General features: G+C 37.2%; 3 protein-coding genes across 4 annotated transcripts; 1 reads left to right on the top strand and 2 right to left on the bottom strand.

The window, feature by feature from the left end:
• Positions 1-845: 845 nt before the first annotated feature.
• LOC141618513 (vacuolar-processing enzyme delta-isozyme-like) lies at positions 846-2,241 on the bottom strand. The gene is made up of 5 exons (XM_074435646.1): positions 2,168-2,241; positions 1,889-2,067; positions 1,692-1,740; positions 1,464-1,583; positions 846-1,358 (listed from the first exon to the last, which is right to left on the bottom strand). Exons 1-5 carry the CDS (start codon positions 2,204-2,206, stop codon positions 855-857), a joined length of 891 nt encoding a protein of 296 aa, XP_074291747.1. The 5' UTR covers positions 2,207-2,241; the 3' UTR covers positions 846-854.
• A 211-nt stretch (positions 2,242-2,452) lies between these two features.
• LOC141590088 (vacuolar-processing enzyme-like) lies at positions 2,453-3,217 on the bottom strand. The gene is made up of 3 exons (XM_074410701.1): positions 3,020-3,217; positions 2,771-2,941; positions 2,453-2,620 (listed from the first exon to the last, which is right to left on the bottom strand). The coding sequence occupies exons 1-3, from the start codon at positions 3,215-3,217 to the stop codon at positions 2,453-2,455; spliced, it is 537 nt and encodes a 178-aa protein (XP_074266802.1).
• A 5,236-nt stretch (positions 3,218-8,453) lies between these two features.
• On the top strand, positions 8,454-10,623 carry LOC141618404 (vacuolar-processing enzyme-like). 2 transcript variants are annotated; one of them, XM_074435531.1, is made up of 4 exons: positions 8,454-8,614; positions 8,705-8,771; positions 8,886-8,969; positions 10,036-10,623. In XM_074435531.1, exons 1-4 carry the CDS (start codon positions 8,544-8,546, stop codon positions 10,456-10,458), a joined length of 645 nt encoding a protein of 214 aa, XP_074291632.1. In that variant the 5' UTR covers positions 8,454-8,543; the 3' UTR covers positions 10,459-10,623. The 2 variants fall into 2 exon arrangements, with proteins under 2 accessions (XP_074291632.1, XP_074291687.1); XM_074435586.1 differs by having other exon boundaries at positions 8,488-8,614; positions 8,892-8,969.
• Positions 10,624-19,291: the final 8,668 nt, after the last annotated feature.

The following is a 19,291-nucleotide window of genomic DNA, read 5'->3' as shown; positions in this document are numbered from 1 at the left end:
CAAAACAAGAAACTACCATCCATTTTTAATTTCATTTGAATCCTAAACAAGCCTCTTGTCGCACAGACCCGGCTTCATTGGAGTCACGTCCATTTTTAATTTAATCTCTCTTCTTCTTCAAAACCCCTTTCCCCATTTTATCATCAATCTCATTTAATTTTCTGGGTTTTGACTGGTGGATGGCTGGGTCAAGGGTGCTGGCCGAAGTAGTGGTGGGTGATGACAAAAAAGGTTGTTAATGGAGGAGGAAGAAAGAGGTTTAAGCAAAAATGGGATTTTTTTTGGTAAAAAAAGAGGATCTACCTGTTAGTATACCGGATTTTACAGGTTAAAACTGACCAGAGTGCAGTATGAGAAGAGGAGGGCAATAGTATGGTTTATTTTGAGTTAAATTGTTGTGCGGATTTTGAGAGCCGAAGATGATGATCAGAGGTGAATCAGATCCAATGCATCCCCTTGGCAGCTCTGGTTGTGCAACACATTCAATTTATTATTATTTCACCACCAATATAATTCTGGTAAGCCATTGTTCTTCTCTTCCACTTAATTATTCGTCTATGAACAACTTGATTGCATCTAGATTCTAAGTGATAACAATAAAATGCGGTAACCGATAGTAAATGAATTAACAAACAACACAATTTAATTTAGGTTTATATATTATTATGTACGGAGTATGATTTTAAGAAAACCTCGTCCTTGATCAATTCATAGACTAATTACATGCATATATATATTTAAACCAACTTCATGTGTTTCTTATTGTATCCATATTTTTTACTTCAATAAAACAAACTTAATGGCACAACGCCACAACCCATTATTCTTGATTAACCTATCTATCTAGCTAGTAGCTAGACATATGGATTCTCGTAGAATCCAGCCTTATCCTCTGCCATCCACTGAGGGTTGACCAAGTGAGGGAGACAAATCTGACGGGCTGCAACACCTAATTGTTTGGGGCTAATACCAATATCGCACAATTTTGCAAAAACTTGATTGTATTTCTTTCCATAGAGTCTAAGTGTCCCGCATTGTGCTTGATAACTAGCTATCATTCCCTTGAAACACTTCCAGTCCCATGTGTAAGCTTTGGTATTCCCCTTTAGGACTTGTGAACAAGTAGTAGCGTTAGTGTCATTGGATTGGCCGTCGACGATCGCCCTTACGATGGCTACCACACTTTGATCAACGTGTTTCCTATGTGCAATCACATCATCCAATTGTTTCTGAGCTTCTTCCCTTTCAACTGACCCCAACTTAGCTCTACGCACCATTCCTTTCAAATACCACACTTCGACTTCATCTTGACTCATCGTTTCGTACTCTGTTGTTGCTCTTGCACTTGTCTCTTTTTTCTAGATACAAAGTATCAATCAATCCATCAATCATCAAATATGTGTACCTACATTATTATACATTTAAAGTGTTTCTTTTGATGATAAAAGTAATAAATTGCTAACCCTAGGTAAAGATTTGCCTTCAGGCCCTTGAAAGACAGAAAGCATGCTGCCTTTGATATCCATAAGTCCATATTCAACGACATGAGAAATCGTCTTCTGAGTTAGAACTCTTGCCTTCACCTACATACATGTAAAAGACACCCAATTATTATATTTTAATTGGTTTTCAATTCAATCCCAACTAAATCTTAGCTTTAATTTAAAAACAAGGTTTAAATTAATACGTACCCTATCAAATTGTGTTCCTATTGTCTCCAGAGTGACATCATCTACATCACTAATATATATATAATCACCACAATATAAACGAGATCATGTAAGTATGTGAAAAATCATCAAATAATTCAATTACCAAAAGTATAATAAGTATTAAGTTAGGACAAGTGATTATATATATTTACACACACATAAGATTCAATTCTCACCTATCTTCCATCCAAGCGACGCTGTATCCGTCACCTAGACAAGTATGATAGACCTCAAGTAAACAGTAAACTGCATAACTGTTTTCTTTTGAATTAGCTGCCGCAGTTGCATATATCCTCCATGTATTATCCAAGAAATCAATCATGCTCCCAGAATGACAAGCTTCAATGTACACCAACTACATACATACCATACAATTATAGGTAAAACGTGCACCAAAAAGTAATTCAAATACGTAAATATGTGCATGAAGTTAACTGAATTTAATGAGTACATACCATTTGGTTAAAGCCTTCTTTCTGCTTTTCTTGCAACATCCACTTGAACGTCTCCCTTGTTAATTTATCACCATCCTCAGGCATTGCTACAAGAAGTTAAACGATAAAATTTACTGGACATATGTGTAGTTATGTACTTACAAATTACAATATTATACATTAATACATGTTCACAAATATAAATTAACAAGTAGATGGACTTATATATCGAAACATATATGTAGCAATCTATTTTATTAGATCATAAAAATTGGTAAGGAATTGAAGAAGGATTGCATGGAAGTTTTACTTACCAAGTGATCCTATTTCACCATGACCGGAGAAGTAAAAAAAAACATAATCATTTGCACCACTGTTAATGATCTTACCACTCCCTTTTACACCACCCGGGTTTGCATTACCTAGGAACGCCGATACAATATTGCCGGAGGTCACATCTTCTCCAACATAGTCCTACATACACATATAGTAGATACGGAGTATATACTTAATTATATACATTGATGGTAATATATAAAAATAAAAAATCACATATGGACAGTAATGCAATTTTTTTCCATCGAAGAAAAATATCAATCAAGTTAATGATTTGGACGAACGGACCTTTGTCACTCCCTCATAAACATTGAATCCATCGGTACTTGGGGAGTTTCGTAAAACACCTTGGAAAGGGTTCATGTCATGGTATGCAATGTCATCGTACATAAACACCACAATATTTTCTTGGGGGACACCCTTATCTGTTAGCACTTGCCAAGCATGGCAAATGTCCGACTACATCCATGCATAAAATAAAATATTAATGTACAATAATGTTATTAAATGATTCATTATGCTAATTAAGAAACATACCTGATGTCTGTAGTTTTGATAATGTTTTGAGCCTGCCACCAGTATTGCCCACCTTTGAGATGGAGCTAATTGAGAAGGAAACAAGGTATCTAACATCTCATTTGTGATACGAGCTTCAATGTCCATAATGTTGTACAAGATGATGACAAAAAGAAAACTTGCCACGAACATAGTGGTTAAAGATTTTGTGGAAGCCATATTATATTAAATATTATATAGGAATATATTTTATTTTATGTCGATTTCTTACTATATGATCGATTGAGAGAGTGAAGCCAAATGAGCTGAATGAAAACTATGATAAGAGTCAAATGTTTATGAAGTAGAGGCTTGGCTTGAGGCCATATATATATATATACTCGCAATTATCTTATAAAAACTTAATTGATTAATGCGACGGTTGAATATGAAAATGATTAGTGAAGTTCCTGATGTATTATATGTTCTCCATGCAACAAATTATCACATAAGGGTAACTATCATCTTAAAATGGAATTATATGTTTGGTGCACTCACATGATCTTGAATTATATATATGGGAAATAAGGAGTTGACTCTTTGTTCAATTTGTCGATAGTGATATTCAACCATATTATTATTGGACCTTATAATTCCTTTTTAACAAAAAAAAAATGTAAATCAAAAGAAAGAAGTGAAAGTAACAGCTAATGACTCAAAAGTAAAATCAAAAGAGGTACATCCATCAACAATGCAAGTAATTTTTAAGATAGAAATGCGTGTAGGTAGTCATAGTAAAACCTACGTGAAAAATTATGAATATGTAATATTAGTACAAGTGACAGTTGAACGCGTTTAATTACCTACTCGATAAATGGTACATATTCCGTATTATTTCAGTTTAGTTACTTTAAATCTAGATGATTTCAGTGTACAAGTGAAATTTAGATCAATTCAAAAATCAGTTTAAATGTGTAGAGAAGAAAAATCGTTAATCACATAAACTTGTAATGATGTGCTGATTAGCATAAACTAATTATGTAATTTATCTGAGAACTTAAAACGCGTCAGACCTAAAACCTCTAGTTCGATGGAATATAAAAATAAGGTAATACAAGAGTGATTTTCAATTGGCTAAAGCGTGTAAAGCCTTAAAATTTACATATTATTAGACTTTTAAAGTAAATCGGAACCTATATTTCGAGTGTTTAATATAAACACACCATACTGAGAGTTTAATATAAACACGCCATAAAGGATAAGAATTTGTGCCTGTTGAAAATGATGTTCAACCATATAAAACAGATTTACAACAAATGCGCTTCTTTTAGTACATCATTATTGGCCTATTAGGTAATGGGGAGAGGTTTTTTTAGACTTTAAGATAAACACACCATACTAAAACTAACACATTATGACAGCTAAACTTTTGTAAATATTATGGAGATGGGATTCTATTCTAATCTACCTATGACTTGATAAGAAAGTGGTACATTTGAGCTAGAGCCTTGAATATTGAACTTATAATACTGCCTCCATTATGAAATCTAAGCATCGTCTTTACCCTTTTACTGTAAGGCCCATTAGCATGACTGATCATATATGTCCGTTGTTATTTAAATGTATATTTTGACGCGTCTGTTTTTTTTTTTTTTTGAGGTAAAATAGAAGCGGGATTAACCCATAACGAAACGAAAGTAAAACAAACTAAAGCGCATTAAACGGAACAATTCTAGGCCACGACACACCACCCACGTCCTGTTGTAGCAAACGGAATAGTTGATGTGGTATATCATTCGGCTGCCAAATGACCACGTGCTGAGCCTGATTCACACCTCTGTTAGCTAGCCAATCCGCACAAGTATTTGCGTCTCTATAAATATGGTAAACTTCAGTATGCCACGGCTGATCTCTCAAGAAGCTTTTACAAATTTGAACGAGATGTGCATGGGCTGTTGGTAGTCCTTCCTCCACCTCAAGTAGATTCATGGACTTGAATTCATTTCTTAGGTTTTCCGATATTTTGAGAACAGAACTCAATTTTAGCTTATACATACGCATTTATCAATTGATCACCTGTAATTAGAGTTAGACCTGTTTCTGTGCTTTTCTAACAAAAAAGATGGTAGTTTTGATATTATTTTTTGATCTTCGGCTTTGTGGGGTCAGATATGGTGGAAACGCTGGAAATGCTGCAGCTCAGGCTTTAAACCTGGCAAGTAAAACCTGGATTAAGCTTCACTTTAGCATTTGAATCAGGAAGGGACAGAAATGCGCTATCTTACTTGCATAGAGGTTTGCTTTTGACTGTAATGTAAGTTGCATTTTAACTTTATAATTCGAAATCTTTGTTTTCATGTTCGAAAATAAATTATTCAACTAAATGGGATTTAGGGGAATTTATTACGGGGTATTAGAATAGGTCTACGTAGGATTGATACTTCTTTTTAGTCCAGTGCAACTTCTCTCGGTGGATAATCGAATAATCGATGCAACTGATTAACAAAAGTTGTTTATAATATACTCAGAGAAGTACGGGGTATTAAAAAAGCGGTATATATGAAATCAAAATGGGGTTGAGGGGAATTTATTACGAAGTATTAAAAGAGCGCTTTTATGAAAATAACGGGTTGACTCGGAGAAGTACTTTTAAAACTGTTGTTTCATTCAGCAATCTTCTTGTTCTTCGTCAAAGTAATTCATGCCCCGAATTTGAAATAAAAATGCAATCCTACATGAACCGAAATCACTTAGATTGAATTCTATTGAAATAAATTGCAGGTGGTATGGCTAAAGCAACACCCTAAATTTAGAGATGAAGTCTCTACGCATCTCACCAGAAAATGTATTCAATGAAATCAAGAATGAGATTGATAAAATTTTATATCCTAAATATTCGTAGTTTTAGCTAATTGTCACATGAGATTGGTATTTGTATTAAATATTGTAAAATCTCCATTAAATATACAATTCTTACACCATGGGAGTTACTAAATAGACTAATGCTAAGATAATTTACCATCACACACTTAGAGTAGTTTCGCATGACTCATCTTCTTGCATTATTCGCCTTGTAAACCTGAAATGCTAGAATGTTGATGCCTTTCATCTTTGGCCAGGGTTGCTGTGAGAGAAGCTTGCAGGATTGAATGAAAACTCATTTTTTGTGATATGTCCTCTGAACTGAGTAAGATTCGACCTCATCTTCATTTTCTATTTGTGTTCCCTTGTTTGATTCAAAAGGATTTCTCTTGCATTATGGAAAATAGTCAGCAATTTTTGGATACTTTTATTCTATTACTTTTGAGTTTTGTCCGTATAAACTTACCCTCTGATTGTTTAAAATCCTTCTAATTTGACTCAAACTATTAATTTTTTTTTCGCATTAACGTTTGAGCAAAGATCATGTAAGACGGGTTTTGTTTAATTGAGGTTGGGAATAGTAACTTCTGTTACAAACTTGAGGTAGATACTGTATAAGGATCTTCTTTAAGAATCACAACATTAAATGGTACTATATGTTTTTTACCGCTGTTGTTCTGCTGCATATTTTCCGACTTTTCCTCTTGTGTTTGTCAACTATTCTCTTATGATTGTGTGTTCAGGTTCTTGCATCGCCAATGCAGATGTTAAATACGCTTCCGCCTCCCGCATAGAGGTGATCATGGGCCAGGCTGAGACATCAAAGCAGCTTGGATTTGCCAAGAAATTTTTTGTCATTCCAGATTTGATCACTACTACTGTAACGTACTTTATGCTCTTCGATTTTTCAAAAGCTACAAACTTAAGTTCAGTATAATACACAGATTTTATGGATTTGAAAGGCTGTGCCGTAGAAAGAGTCAACGGATCGTCTTTTGAACCGTCATAGTACGATCACTATTGTAATATCAAATGAATCTGTAGTAGATCTTGGTAGGATTGCGCATCTACAAAAGAGAGAATATGAGAACATACAATAACCGCTATAATGAGTGCAGCGGTATAATAGAATTTTCTATGCTTAATAAATGTTATCTTTGAAGGGGGAAAGAAGTTGAAGCTTTGGGTGTGCAAGAGGCGCTGCTTTGGGCTATGAACAATGGTGTTCTTCATTTGGAAGTTACCTTGCAGGGGTTTAGATTACACATTTACACATCATCTCATTAAGGGCTTCATTGAAGACGTGTGCTGTTTGTTTACGTTTTTTCAGTGTCTATGTTTTAGTTATATTTAGACCTGGCAAAACGGGTCAACGGGTTGGGTTCGGATCGTGTCAATTCGGGTCGGGTGAGTTCGGGTCTTTTATTGATTTCGGGTTAATTTGGGTTGGGATGAGTCGTTTCGGGTCATTTTCGGATCAATGAATAACAGAGAAAATGACCATTTCAAGTCTTTTCGATTCAATTAGAGTTATATTTTGTCGGGTCATTTTTGGGTTTGGTGGTTTCAGATCGGGTCATTTTTGGGTCGAGTCAAGAAGCTCGGGTCGTGTTCGGGTCAATTCGGGTTTTTGAGTGATGTACTTCGGGTCTCGTTTCAGCTTTTTCGGGTTGGATTGTTTTTGCTAGGTCTAGTTATATTCCTAGGGGCTTTAAATAAGGTTGACATGGTCTTACTTGTAGGGCTATGAAAAGCTAGGATAATTTTCTTTACCGTTGCAAAAAATAAAAAGGGATTTTTCGCATTTTCCACAAAAACCGAAAATTGATAACACGACGTCAGTTTTCCTCAAAATTCCAAGCTCTTGCAAATCCGAGTCTTGATCTCACAAAAATCAAATACGCTCGCAAAAACTCTTCTTAAATTCACCTTTGACGGCTTGAGTTCCAAGTTTTTTCGAGTTACAAATCAATTTTCAATCAAAATTCGATGCAATTTAATTAATTGCCCGAAATTTTAAATCAGTTCCTTTTGAAAAAATCCAAACGTGACGAGTTGTCACGAATTTTAATTGCGACTCATCGTGGTTAAATTTGGGTTGGGATGAGTCATTTTGGGTTTCGGGTCATTTTCGGATCAATGAATAACAAAGAAATGACCATTTTAAGTCTTTTCGGTTTAATTAGAGTTATATTTTGTACGGTCATTTTTGGGTTTGGTGGTTTCGAATCGGCCATTTTTGGGTCGGGCCAGTTACGGGTCAAGAAGCTCGGGTCAATTCGGGTTTCCGGGTCACATTTGGGTGCTGTACTTCGGGTCTCGTTTCAGCTTTTTCGGGTCGGGTCAAACGGATCAGATTGCTTTTGCCAGGTCTAATTATATTCCTAGGGGCTTTCATAAGGTAGTAATGGTCTTACATGTAGGGTTATGAAAAGCTAGGATAATTTTCTTTACCGTTGCAAAAAAGAAAAAAAAATAAAAATTGTCAAACAAGCCACAACCCAGTAAAATGTTGTATTATTGGGCTGACTCTTTTTGTTTTACCCCATCAAAGTAAGAACAAGGGCGACGATCCCGAATATAACGGACCGGTGACACTTGACAAACGAGGAGGAGTGTCGCTTTATAAGCTAATGTACGACTTCACTTTTATCCTAAGAAGTACACTAAAATTCAATTTTTCTTTTAAAAAAAAAAAAAAAAAATGTCTGCAAATTTGCGATTCCTAATTATTATAGCATTAGCTGCAGCGCTGTTGTTGTTCGTCACTAGTTTGTATGTCTGATTTGTCCTCTATTTTTATTTATTAATATCTTATTTGATTATTGATTATAATTAATTAAATTTTAATTGTATGCAAATTAGGTCTAGGGTTATCAATAATAATCATGAGCCTTCAGAAATTTTGGATTCGGGTCCACATAGCCATAAGGTATATATCCGTCTCCAAATTATTCATTCATTCATGTATGTTTGTATGTATTTCGTATGTATTTATGATTATATGGATTTGTATGTAATGATCGATGTTCATGTATTTTAAAAGAGGCAGCCAGCAGCAGCAGCAGCAACAACAAAGTACCTAACGCTCCGTCAAGACGAGGTGGAAATTTTCTATTTGAAAGAAAAGGTATGTTTCTTTGTTGGTTACTTCTAATTAATCAATCGCAAATTCTTGTTTCTAATGGCCATTTTGGTGAATTTGTGACTATTTTAATGAATTTTGGGACTATTTTGTCTTCTAGAAATGGTCATATTTGGGTATCAAATGACTACAAAATATCGTCTTATTGTTTCAGACCAATATGCCTCATCTGAAGGGAGACCAACTCTTAATCATCAGATATGTGAAATAGTATATAGATTAAAGTCCAATATGCCCCATCTATTTGAAGGGAGGCCAACTCTTAATCATCAGATATGTGAAATAGTATATAGATTAAAGTCCAATATGCCCCATCTGAAGGGAGACCAACTCTTAATCATCGATATGTGAAATAGTATATAGATTAAAGTGTACTCCGTAATCTAGTTGATCGTTTGTTGATGATTAAAATGTAAATTAGATTAAAGTGTACTCCTTACAGACTTTACTCCATGCTACAAGATGAATTGCATTGTTCTCTTCAGTGTCTCTCCGCTGAAATTTCGCCATAATACTGTCCAAATCCTTGAGAACGTAACTTAAAAAGTGCCTACATGACATATAATAGCTCGGAATAGCGTTAAAAGTTGCATTTATCAAACAAATTCTCCCCGCTCTTGATAACCATCTGACTTTCCAGCATGCCAACCTCGTGCTAACTTTATGGATGATGAACTTAACTTGTGTCTTTGTTGCAAGGAGAAAGCCCAAATAGCATCCCAAATCCGGGCTAGCTTTTATCTGAAAAGTCATTGTTTCCGTATGAGTATTTGAGGGGAATAACAGTTTACTCTTCATTCCCTGCATTCACTTTGTCCCGAAGCCTTGCAAAGTGTAATTTAGTTGATTGTTTTTTTGTCGTAGTTTTTTTTCTTTTTTGGATATAGATTGGGTGAACCCCTAAGCTTGTGCAATAGCCAGTAAACCTTTCATACGGAATATTACATTAGCCTTGGTGTACTAACGCTAGAAACTACCCACCATTCGCTTTAATTCCCGTGAATTTTGATCTTTTTTAAATTTGTATGTAATGAATTGAATTGATATGCAGATTAAAATGGCTGAGAAAGGGTCTGATAAGAGGGCCGATGCAGAAAAAGAGTTAGAAGATGTGATATCACACCGGAAACATATTGATGATAGTATGCGAGCCATTGTAAAGGTGCTCGTCGTCAATGGCCAAATCAATGCTACTATGTCTTCACGACTTTTTACCATCAGTACCAAAGCATTTACCTGGGATTGGAAGTGTTTCAAGTCAATAGTTGCCAACTTTCAAGAACATTGCGGCACTCTTAGACTCTACGGGGGAAAATATAATCCGCTATTCTTAAACTTGTGTGACGCCGGTGTAACCCCTGACCAATGGGCTGTTGCTTCTCTTCAGACTTGCCCACCTCATACTGTCAACCCTAAATGGATGGCGGAGGATAAAGCGGGATTCTATGAGAGGAAAGGTCTGGTTATTGACTAGAAGTTGCCACTTCTTGCTGGTTGCTCATCTTTTGCTTATGCAGGTTGTAAGTAAATATATTTAGCCCTTTTCGTCTCATGATCTGAAAATGAGATCTCGTCCCTCGGTGATAAATAATTAAAAGGTGGTAAAAATATTAATTCAATCCAAGATTAGTCTCATAAATTAATAACATTACGCCAATATCTCAATGGCTCCCACAAATTACGTGGTAAAGAGAGATCGATATATACAGTCTTGCATGATTACCCCCAAATTAACTATACAAGAAGGCTGTTTCCGAAGTCTCATAAATCGACATATAATCAAGATTGCAATAAGGTCTTTAGTTGGTAGGGAACAAGCCTTTCTTCATAACTTTGCCACAAATGAACACTACCCATTTTTCCTTCAAATGGACTTTTTAATTCCATTGGGTCAAATTCCCATTTCCCAAATCCAACCTTTAAGTCTCTATAAAGTGACTCATCTTCTCCTTGTTGCCTTATTTTGTGCTGCAATTAGCATACATTAATCAATCTAATTGTTAAATAAGAGTGTACTCCAACATAACATATGGTATAGTAATTATAATACGGAGTAATCACCGAAAAGTCTTAACCTAATAGTCAAGATGAAGGTATAATAATTAATACTCCGTAATGGACAAGAGGTTTCAGGTTCAAATCCCCCACCCCCGATATTGTACCGCCCTTGCGGCTCATTTGACATCAAAGAGATAAAAATAATAACATGTTGAACAATAAGAAAATTGATTATTTTTCTAGTTTCTCAATTACATTAATAGGCTGCCCCTGCTGGAATTTCTCGTCCCTAAGACCACCCCCAAGCAAGGTCAATTGGGGGGGTCAATTTGTGGAAGGTCATCTTAATCCAATATTAAGCTAAAGATTAGGGTGACCCAAGGGTTGAAAATATGAGAAGAGGTCAATTGATGACCTTCACTTGCTCAAATTGACCCAAGGATTGACCTTCCATGTGGCAAATTGTAATTGGTTACAACATTAAAAACATAATTAAAAAAAAAAAAAACTAAATACACAATATGCAAATAGTATTTCATGTTTTTTCAAATCATGTTTGCTTTTTTTTTTTCTTTTTAATTCTGTATGCATTTATTTTTTTTTAATTATGTATGCGGTTTTTTTAATTATGTTTGCGGTTTTTTTTTTGTCAATGAAATCGTCTTTTCAATTTTTAAATTTTAACATTGTTATTTAATAATTTTTTCCAGTAGTGTACCCCATTAAATTAATATTTAACATATTGGACTACTTTTATTTTATGAAAAATACAAAAATAACTTGTGTATATTTAGTTAGTAAATAATAATTGAAAAAGTAAGAGAGAGGTTTTAGTGGGGTAGAGTGTGGAAAATGATTGGAAATGATAAAAGTGAAAAATAATTGGATTAATTGACCCAGGTCGTGACCTTCTGCTTGGGAGGGTGAAAATGGGTCAAGTTAATAAGGGGTGATTAAGAGTAAAAATTCTGATTGACCCGATTAAGTCGACCCTTTGCTTGGGGATGGTCTAACGTCAAATCCTGACTTGGCCACTACTAATGAATTAGGCAATCTTAAATCCAACTCGAAATTCACGAAAATGAAGGGTTACCTCATTAGGGTTGGGTACTAAAGACATTTTATGGATGGTTTCAACATCTTTAGCATTGAAGATCATTGGGTGTCTATCCAAGATTGATGAAGAAGGGAACAATGATTGAGTCATCCACCAATGTAAAAGTCCAGGAGCATTATGAGCAATCCAAAGTTTTATTCGATCTCTTACAAGAAGCATATTGTAAGCTTTATAGACATTTTTGATGGAAATGAAAGCCACCAAAAGTTAACTACTGGTACTACCAAGTACCAATGCTGCACTTGCTAGCCTATGCTTGTACAGTTGTACATATATAATTCACAAACATATAATTAAATCATTAGATTATAAAGACGATGGTAATAATGACACTCGAAAATGTAGTATGTCATTCAAAATAATGTACTTACATAATGAATGACAGAGTACATTTCTACTTTGTCGTTATCATTCCCCTATATTAAAGCGGTAGATTTCTACCAGAAAAGGGACCGAATAAGTTTTTGTAGAGAGAAATACAAGAGTTAAAGTCCCACATCGTCACATCGATACATTAATGTGAACTTAATTATATTTTTATGTTTGTGTGAAGAATCACATGTAGGTCTCCTTCATCGGAGAAATAGAGAAGAGTGGTCTAGCTTATAAGTCAAGGGGCTACTCCACTCATTGCCAATTGGTTTTGGGATGGAACTTCCTTGGACTTGTAAAGTGGACACTCTCTCCTCCTCGACGGGTGCGTCCCAGGCCCATATGCGAATCTAACATGGGCCCAGAGCCCAAGGTTTAGTCCTGGGTTGTGAGGCGATGACGGGTCCGAAAAGCGACAACATTACCGTTCGACGAAAAAAAAAACTGGGCCACTATTTAGCGGGTCCGAAAAGTGACGACGTTCCCGCCCGACGAAACAGGTTCGAAACGAATGGCGTTCCTCGATCAATCAAAGGAGATCTTCATTCTTCCATTCTACCCTTGCCTTTTCCCTCGGGGTACATCTTCCCCTTGTTCTTCTTGTTGGCCCGCCTAGCATGAACTTCCTCTCCGGAACGGATCCTCAACGGATCTACAACGGCGACGGCCTCCGGTCTCTTGCATGACCCCATACTCGGCCCGAGATGAGCCCATACACGGCCCACTAAATCTTTGGAACCCGAGCTTCTACTCTTTAGTGGCCTCATCACATCCGAGCTAACTCCATCAACAAAATCATCAAAGAAGGCACGGTTGGCCTTGCCCACCTCTCTATACTTCAAATCGACAACCTCGTCCTTAAGAGATTTGGACCTTTCCTCCAAGGTTTGAGCTCCTGACCACTTGATATAAGCGGGAGTCACCCATGTCGTGGCAACGGGGTTTGGTACCTCCCAAAGCGGCAGAGTGGCCCACCACCTTTCCAAGACCTCCACAAGCTCGGAATTTCGAAAAACACTCTCTTGGACGAGAGTATCTTGAACGAGCACCTTTTGTTGATGCCCCATTTGCCTCATGAGTCTTTCGGGATAAATGAAGGAAGCAACCTTCAAACCCACCACCATCAAAGAGCAAGAACTAGCAACCGGAGCGGGCAACCCTGTGAAGGACATCAAGTGACACCATGGCACCACCCACCAGATGTGAGGACCACCCTCCTCCACCAATCTCGAGGTCCAATAGGCCTCGGTGGATGCAAAGCTATCCGAATACAACTTCTTCCTCATAGTAAGGTGACGGAAGAAATAAGAAGAAGAATCGGCCGGAGGCTCTACATATCTTAGCCTCTCTAATAGCCATACTTAGAGGATCCTTGGGGATCCAAACGAGGGAGCTTCTCCACAAGAGCCTTTATTGTCCAAAGCTTGGATGATCTCGCCAAGCACCAACCATGATGGATCCCTACCATGCTCCATTTGCTAAACCACATGCACAAGGGTCATGCTACCATAGCACTTTGGCCCCTCCTTCTTCAAAGCATCAACAAAGAGGTAGGCATGTACTAGGGAAAAGGCAAGAGCCCTTTTCCTAGTCACCTCCGAGACATTAACATCCAACCGGTTTGAGAAAATGTTGATAAGAGCCAACATATCCACACCATAAGAAGCAAGGAGAAAGTTGACTTGGCTTGTTGACAAGCCCAACATCGAACGGAACTTCTCCTTGTAACACAACCGAGTCGGAGGAAGCACCGGAACACAACCCGGCCACCCACCAATGGCACCTACTTCTTCGGCAAGAGGACAAATTTCGCCTTTCGGGAAAACGAAAACATGATGTTTCGAATCCCAAAACCGAGATCATGCTTTAAGAAATGAGGATTGCAGCTTGACTTGACGAAGCAACAACAATTGACCAACTCCCATGACAACGAGTTGATATTTCTCGGGAGGTGACAAATCCCGACACTAATGCCGCAACCTATTCTCGAAAGCATCCATGAATAATTTTGTGGAAGAAGAAGAAAGAGTTTTCTAGAAATTTTTTCGTGTTTCGGATGATGAAACAATGAAGCACAAACGTCCCTATTTATACAAAACAATCAGCGCCTTTTTTCCGAAAAAAGGGGAAGCTGGCTTCTATCGCCGGTTGGCTCGCGCCTCTTTGGGGTGTTCCTCAGAATTCCCACCTTGAATTGTCCACTTTCAAGTTGTGTTTCTTCCTGACACCTCAAACCTCCCGCCATAAGGCTCGCGCCTCTTCGGGCCTATCCAGGATGTTTTGTGTTTTCTCACACTCACATTCCCTTATTTTCACGTTTTACGAAATCCGACACGGTTTCCATGACGCAGCTTTAAACATACGGGTCTTTTCTCTTCTTTTTTAAGGGGGAAGGACTTTTCGCCCCGATCCGCGACGGATCGTTTCCATGTTAGTCGAAATTTCGAAAAACCGAAAATTGATAACACGACGTCAGTTTTCCTCAAAATTTCAAGCTCTTGCAAATCCGAGTCTTGATCTCACAAACATCAAATACGCTCGCAAAAACTCTTCTTAAATTCACCTATGACGGCTTGAGTTCCAAGTTTTTTCGAGTTACAAATCAATTTTCAATCAAAATTCGATGCAATTTAATTAATTGCTCGAAATTTCAAATCAATTCCTTTTGAAAAAATCCAAACGTGACGAGTTGTCACGGAATTTTCAAAATGTCAATTTAAATTTCAATTTTAACTGCGAGTCATCGTGGTTAAATTTGGGTTGGGATGAGTCATTTCGGGTTTCGGGTCATTTTCGGATCAATGAATAACAAAGAAATTACCATTTAAGCCTTTTCGGTTCAATTAGAGTTATATTTTGTCGGGTCATTTTTGGGTTTGGTGGTTTCGAATCGGCCATTTTTGGGTCGGGTCAGTTACGGGTCAAGAAGCTCGGGTCAATTCGGGTTTTCGGGTCACATTCGGGTGCTGTACTTCGGGTCTCGTTTTAGATTTTTCGGGTCGGGTCAATCAAATCGGATTGCTTTTGCCAGGTCTAGTTATATTCCTAGGGGCTTTCATAAGGTAGCCATAGTCTTACATAGGGATGGCAATGGGTAGGGTCTGGGTAGGGTCCGCCTAGACCCGGACCCAGACCCGAGATTTCCCTTTGGACCCGTACCCGACCCAAACCCGCAAGGTCTAAAATTTGAGGACCCATATCCGGACCCTATGGGTAAGGGTAGGGTCTGGGTCTACCCGCGGGTCCGAGTTTCAGCCACTTTAGTAACAGGATTAACAGCTATGGGGTCTATAATATAAAAAAAAAAATTCATACTACTTTAACATTATGAGTTTACTAGATTTTGTGCCCGTGCGTTGCACGGGTTACAAAATTATTTCTCCTCTAATTGCTTTGGACTTTTTATTCGTGTTCAATAATAGAAGTTACATAGAAAACACGTTAAAAGATACGGAAGAGCTGTCTTTCAATGAGCAGTCACTTGTTCCCTGATCGTCTTAAATTGTGAATTTCAATTAAAAAAATATCAAAATATTATTAAGTTATTGATCGCATTTTTTGTGACGTTAATTTGGTTTATTTCAACTCCAAAAAAAAAAAATCCTCAAATCACATAATATTCTCCTATGTTTAGGGTTTCCTGTTCTTCCCAACAATGGCAGTTCGATATACCGCAAACTTCTCCGCAACCGTAGCACACAGACACAAGCGCCTCACCAATTCTTACCGTTTTCATGGACTCCTCTTTTAATCATACTTGGTTTTGAATTACGGTTGAAAAGACTATCAATAACAATACTCACAAGTCAAAAATAGTCTTCTCGTCCATTCTTAGTCTTTGTGCCAAAACTAAAAATAAATAAACGCCTGCGACGAAGGGAATATATTTATAGTAACATAATTGATGTAACTTAAATAGTATAGATCAATGGAGAGAAAAAGGATTACGCATCTGAGGTAGTACCTCAGACCTTGTAATTTTTGAGCATATACACATTTTTTCTGAGCATATTACCATTTATAAATATAGTTTTTGAGTAATATTATATTTTTTTAGTGTAATGTTTTAGTAAATGTGCTCAAAAACTTTATACTAAAACAGAACTCAAAAACTTTAAAATAAAACTCAGAAAATAAACATTAAGAAGTACTACCTCGGATGTATAGAGAGGGCGAAAGGCAAAGAGTAATATAATTGATATATAGTTCTAAGAACAGATCGATGATGTCTACACAAATTCAAACACATGCTCTAAGTTGTTTATAGTAATTGTTTTCATCTTTTAGTCAAACTTGAAACTTACATTATCTTGTCTAAATATTAGTTCCATTTCTTACATACTGAAATCTATTGCTCATAAAAGCATTAAAAAAAGGGTCGTACTCATCCCCCTTTACCATCCCCGCACCACCCATCCACCGGCGTCCTCTCGCCTATTCCGGCCTCCCCTGTCAAGATGAACCATAGAGTAATTCTGATCCATAATTTAATGGTCTATGTCTTATCATCCGTGCACTGGCTGCAACAATGAATTGATCATTCTACAAATTACTTAATGGCATGCGGCGTCAAGTAGATATGCCCGTGTATTGGTCTTGTTGCAATAATGGATTGTATCAAAGAAATTCAAGATGGTGTGTGTATCAGATTTGATTATATACTCCGTATTAGTTTTCCATCTGTCAAGTAGAACTTAGTGATGGCGACGGAAGGTTAGATTTCTTGCCCGTGCGTTGCACGGTAATTAAATAATATTTTGTTTTTTAATGAGTTTTGTGGAAACGTAAGTTCTCTCATGTGCAAAGTTTAATTATATCATTACAAAGTAACTACGACTTCAAAATTATGTATAAGTATGCCATATGCTTGACTTGGGATAGGACATACGGAGTAAGGAAATCCAGTTAATTATAAAAATTATTCTGTATAATAACATTATCTCTCGACGGTGGCTTTAATTCTCTACGTACGGCATAATATGATACCAACTTTGCCATATAAATTTGACATATGTTATGAATTGCTTTCCCCATTGATCTGTTGGGATTTTTGACATAATATGATACCAACTGTTGGGATTTTTTATTGTAGAAGTGCTTTCCCCATTGATCTTTCAAGTTGTTAGATTTACTCCATCCGCTTTGTTAGATTTATTATACACATTAATACTCCACAAATTTTATCCTAATGTTAATAAACTACTTAATCTCATATGGTGCACGTCAAATATCATTAGTAGACCAATACAATTTAATTAACCACTATTTTGCTTGTATTTAATCTTAAAAGATACTCCGTAGTAGTTTTGTTAATTTTGTAAACTAAGTGGATGATTATATTGTTTTATAAAGCCCAATTTTTTACATTTCTTGGAATACATATTACATCCCTGCTATTTTCTCATCAGGAAATCAGAATTTAGACACAAAATATATTCATGATTTAAATGGAGGAGTGAATGATAATGGATGTTGACTTATTGGTTTATATATAATCTTCTTCTACTATTTTCCTCCAAAAAAAACAACTTCTACTATAATATTGTTTCAAGTCTCAACCAACCAATAAATTATTATTGCTTTCCTCCCAATCATTTGTTCAAAGTTTTATGTAATGTTAGATGTATTTTAATCAAAGAAAAATAAATAGGACGGAGCCACGACCTTTTCCCTCATCAATAGCTGTGCATAAGATGGTTGTATACCATCTCCTGAAAGGACCCATACCGTTGCCATTCCAAACTCCTCTTCAAATTACTATTTCCTTTATGTTGCAAAGTGAAGAATATGTTGTATTGTGAAAACAACGAACTATATTGGATGTTGCACACTTAAAAACAGTTATAAATAGGATATATGTTAATTGGGAAAATAGCAAAAGTAAACACATATGAACCTCCAAAAAGTAAAAAACCAACAAACATAACAATAATGTCATACGCAAATTCCGGAGCAGATATTCGTTACCACCCTTGGCTTGTAGAATAATGTCTTTGGTTGGATTATTCTCGTCTTTATCGTTCCTCTCGGCCTCTCCTGCAACAATGAACGAACTGAGGGCTTGGCTTTGTGCCAAGCGTACTCACTCCGACGCTCAAGTCAGTAAACTTAAAGGATTAAGTTGTATGTTATTTAGAGCAATATATTGTAGAGAGATGAGGAAGATAATACCAGTTTATGTCTGATATTAGGTTAAGTTCTGGATCCTTTCCTCAATGAAGGTTGAGGAGTATTTATAGGCTTTCACCTTTTGTCACGTAGTGGTCAAGTGGCCAAGTGGCTAGCAGGTGGAAAGACTGATCTACCCCTCGGCCGAGGGACCTATGGCAGGCCGGCGGGGCGTGTTTACTCACCGCCGAGGGGTCTTGGATATGAGTACGCGGGTATGTGTCCCGGCTGGCAGATTGCCATGCCGAGACCAGCCGACAGCCGATGGGTCGCATCGGCTAGGGCCGTCTAAGCCGTTGACTTGTTGTAGGTATCTTTGACCTTGCTCAGTATGTTGACTTGGTCAGCGGTGCAGAATATGCCCCATCAATTTGCCCCCAGCGTAGTCTATGCCGTGGTATGGGCTCCGATGTATGTTCGAGCGTATATTCTGCGCAAGTAATTTGACAAAAATTTTCTCAGACGGCTTCTTCTGCGGCGGCCTCGCTAGGCCGTACCATATATATCCCCCCTCCACATGGATGTGTAAAGGGCATCCGATGTGGAAAAGAAAGTGACGCTGGCCGAGACCAGGGTTGAGAGTGCCGGTTGTTTTTTATTGCCCCCGGCCGGCGCTACCTAGCTTGGTCGATCAAGTGGCCGGCGGAGAACA

The sequence above is a fragment of the Silene latifolia genome, chromosome 1, assembly GCF_048544455.1.
Source record: "Silene latifolia isolate original U9 population chromosome 1, ASM4854445v1, whole genome shotgun sequence".
Classification (NCBI taxonomy): domain Eukaryota; kingdom Viridiplantae; phylum Streptophyta; class Magnoliopsida; order Caryophyllales; family Caryophyllaceae; genus Silene; species Silene latifolia.
This window is presented reverse-complemented; position numbering and strand designations above follow the sequence as displayed.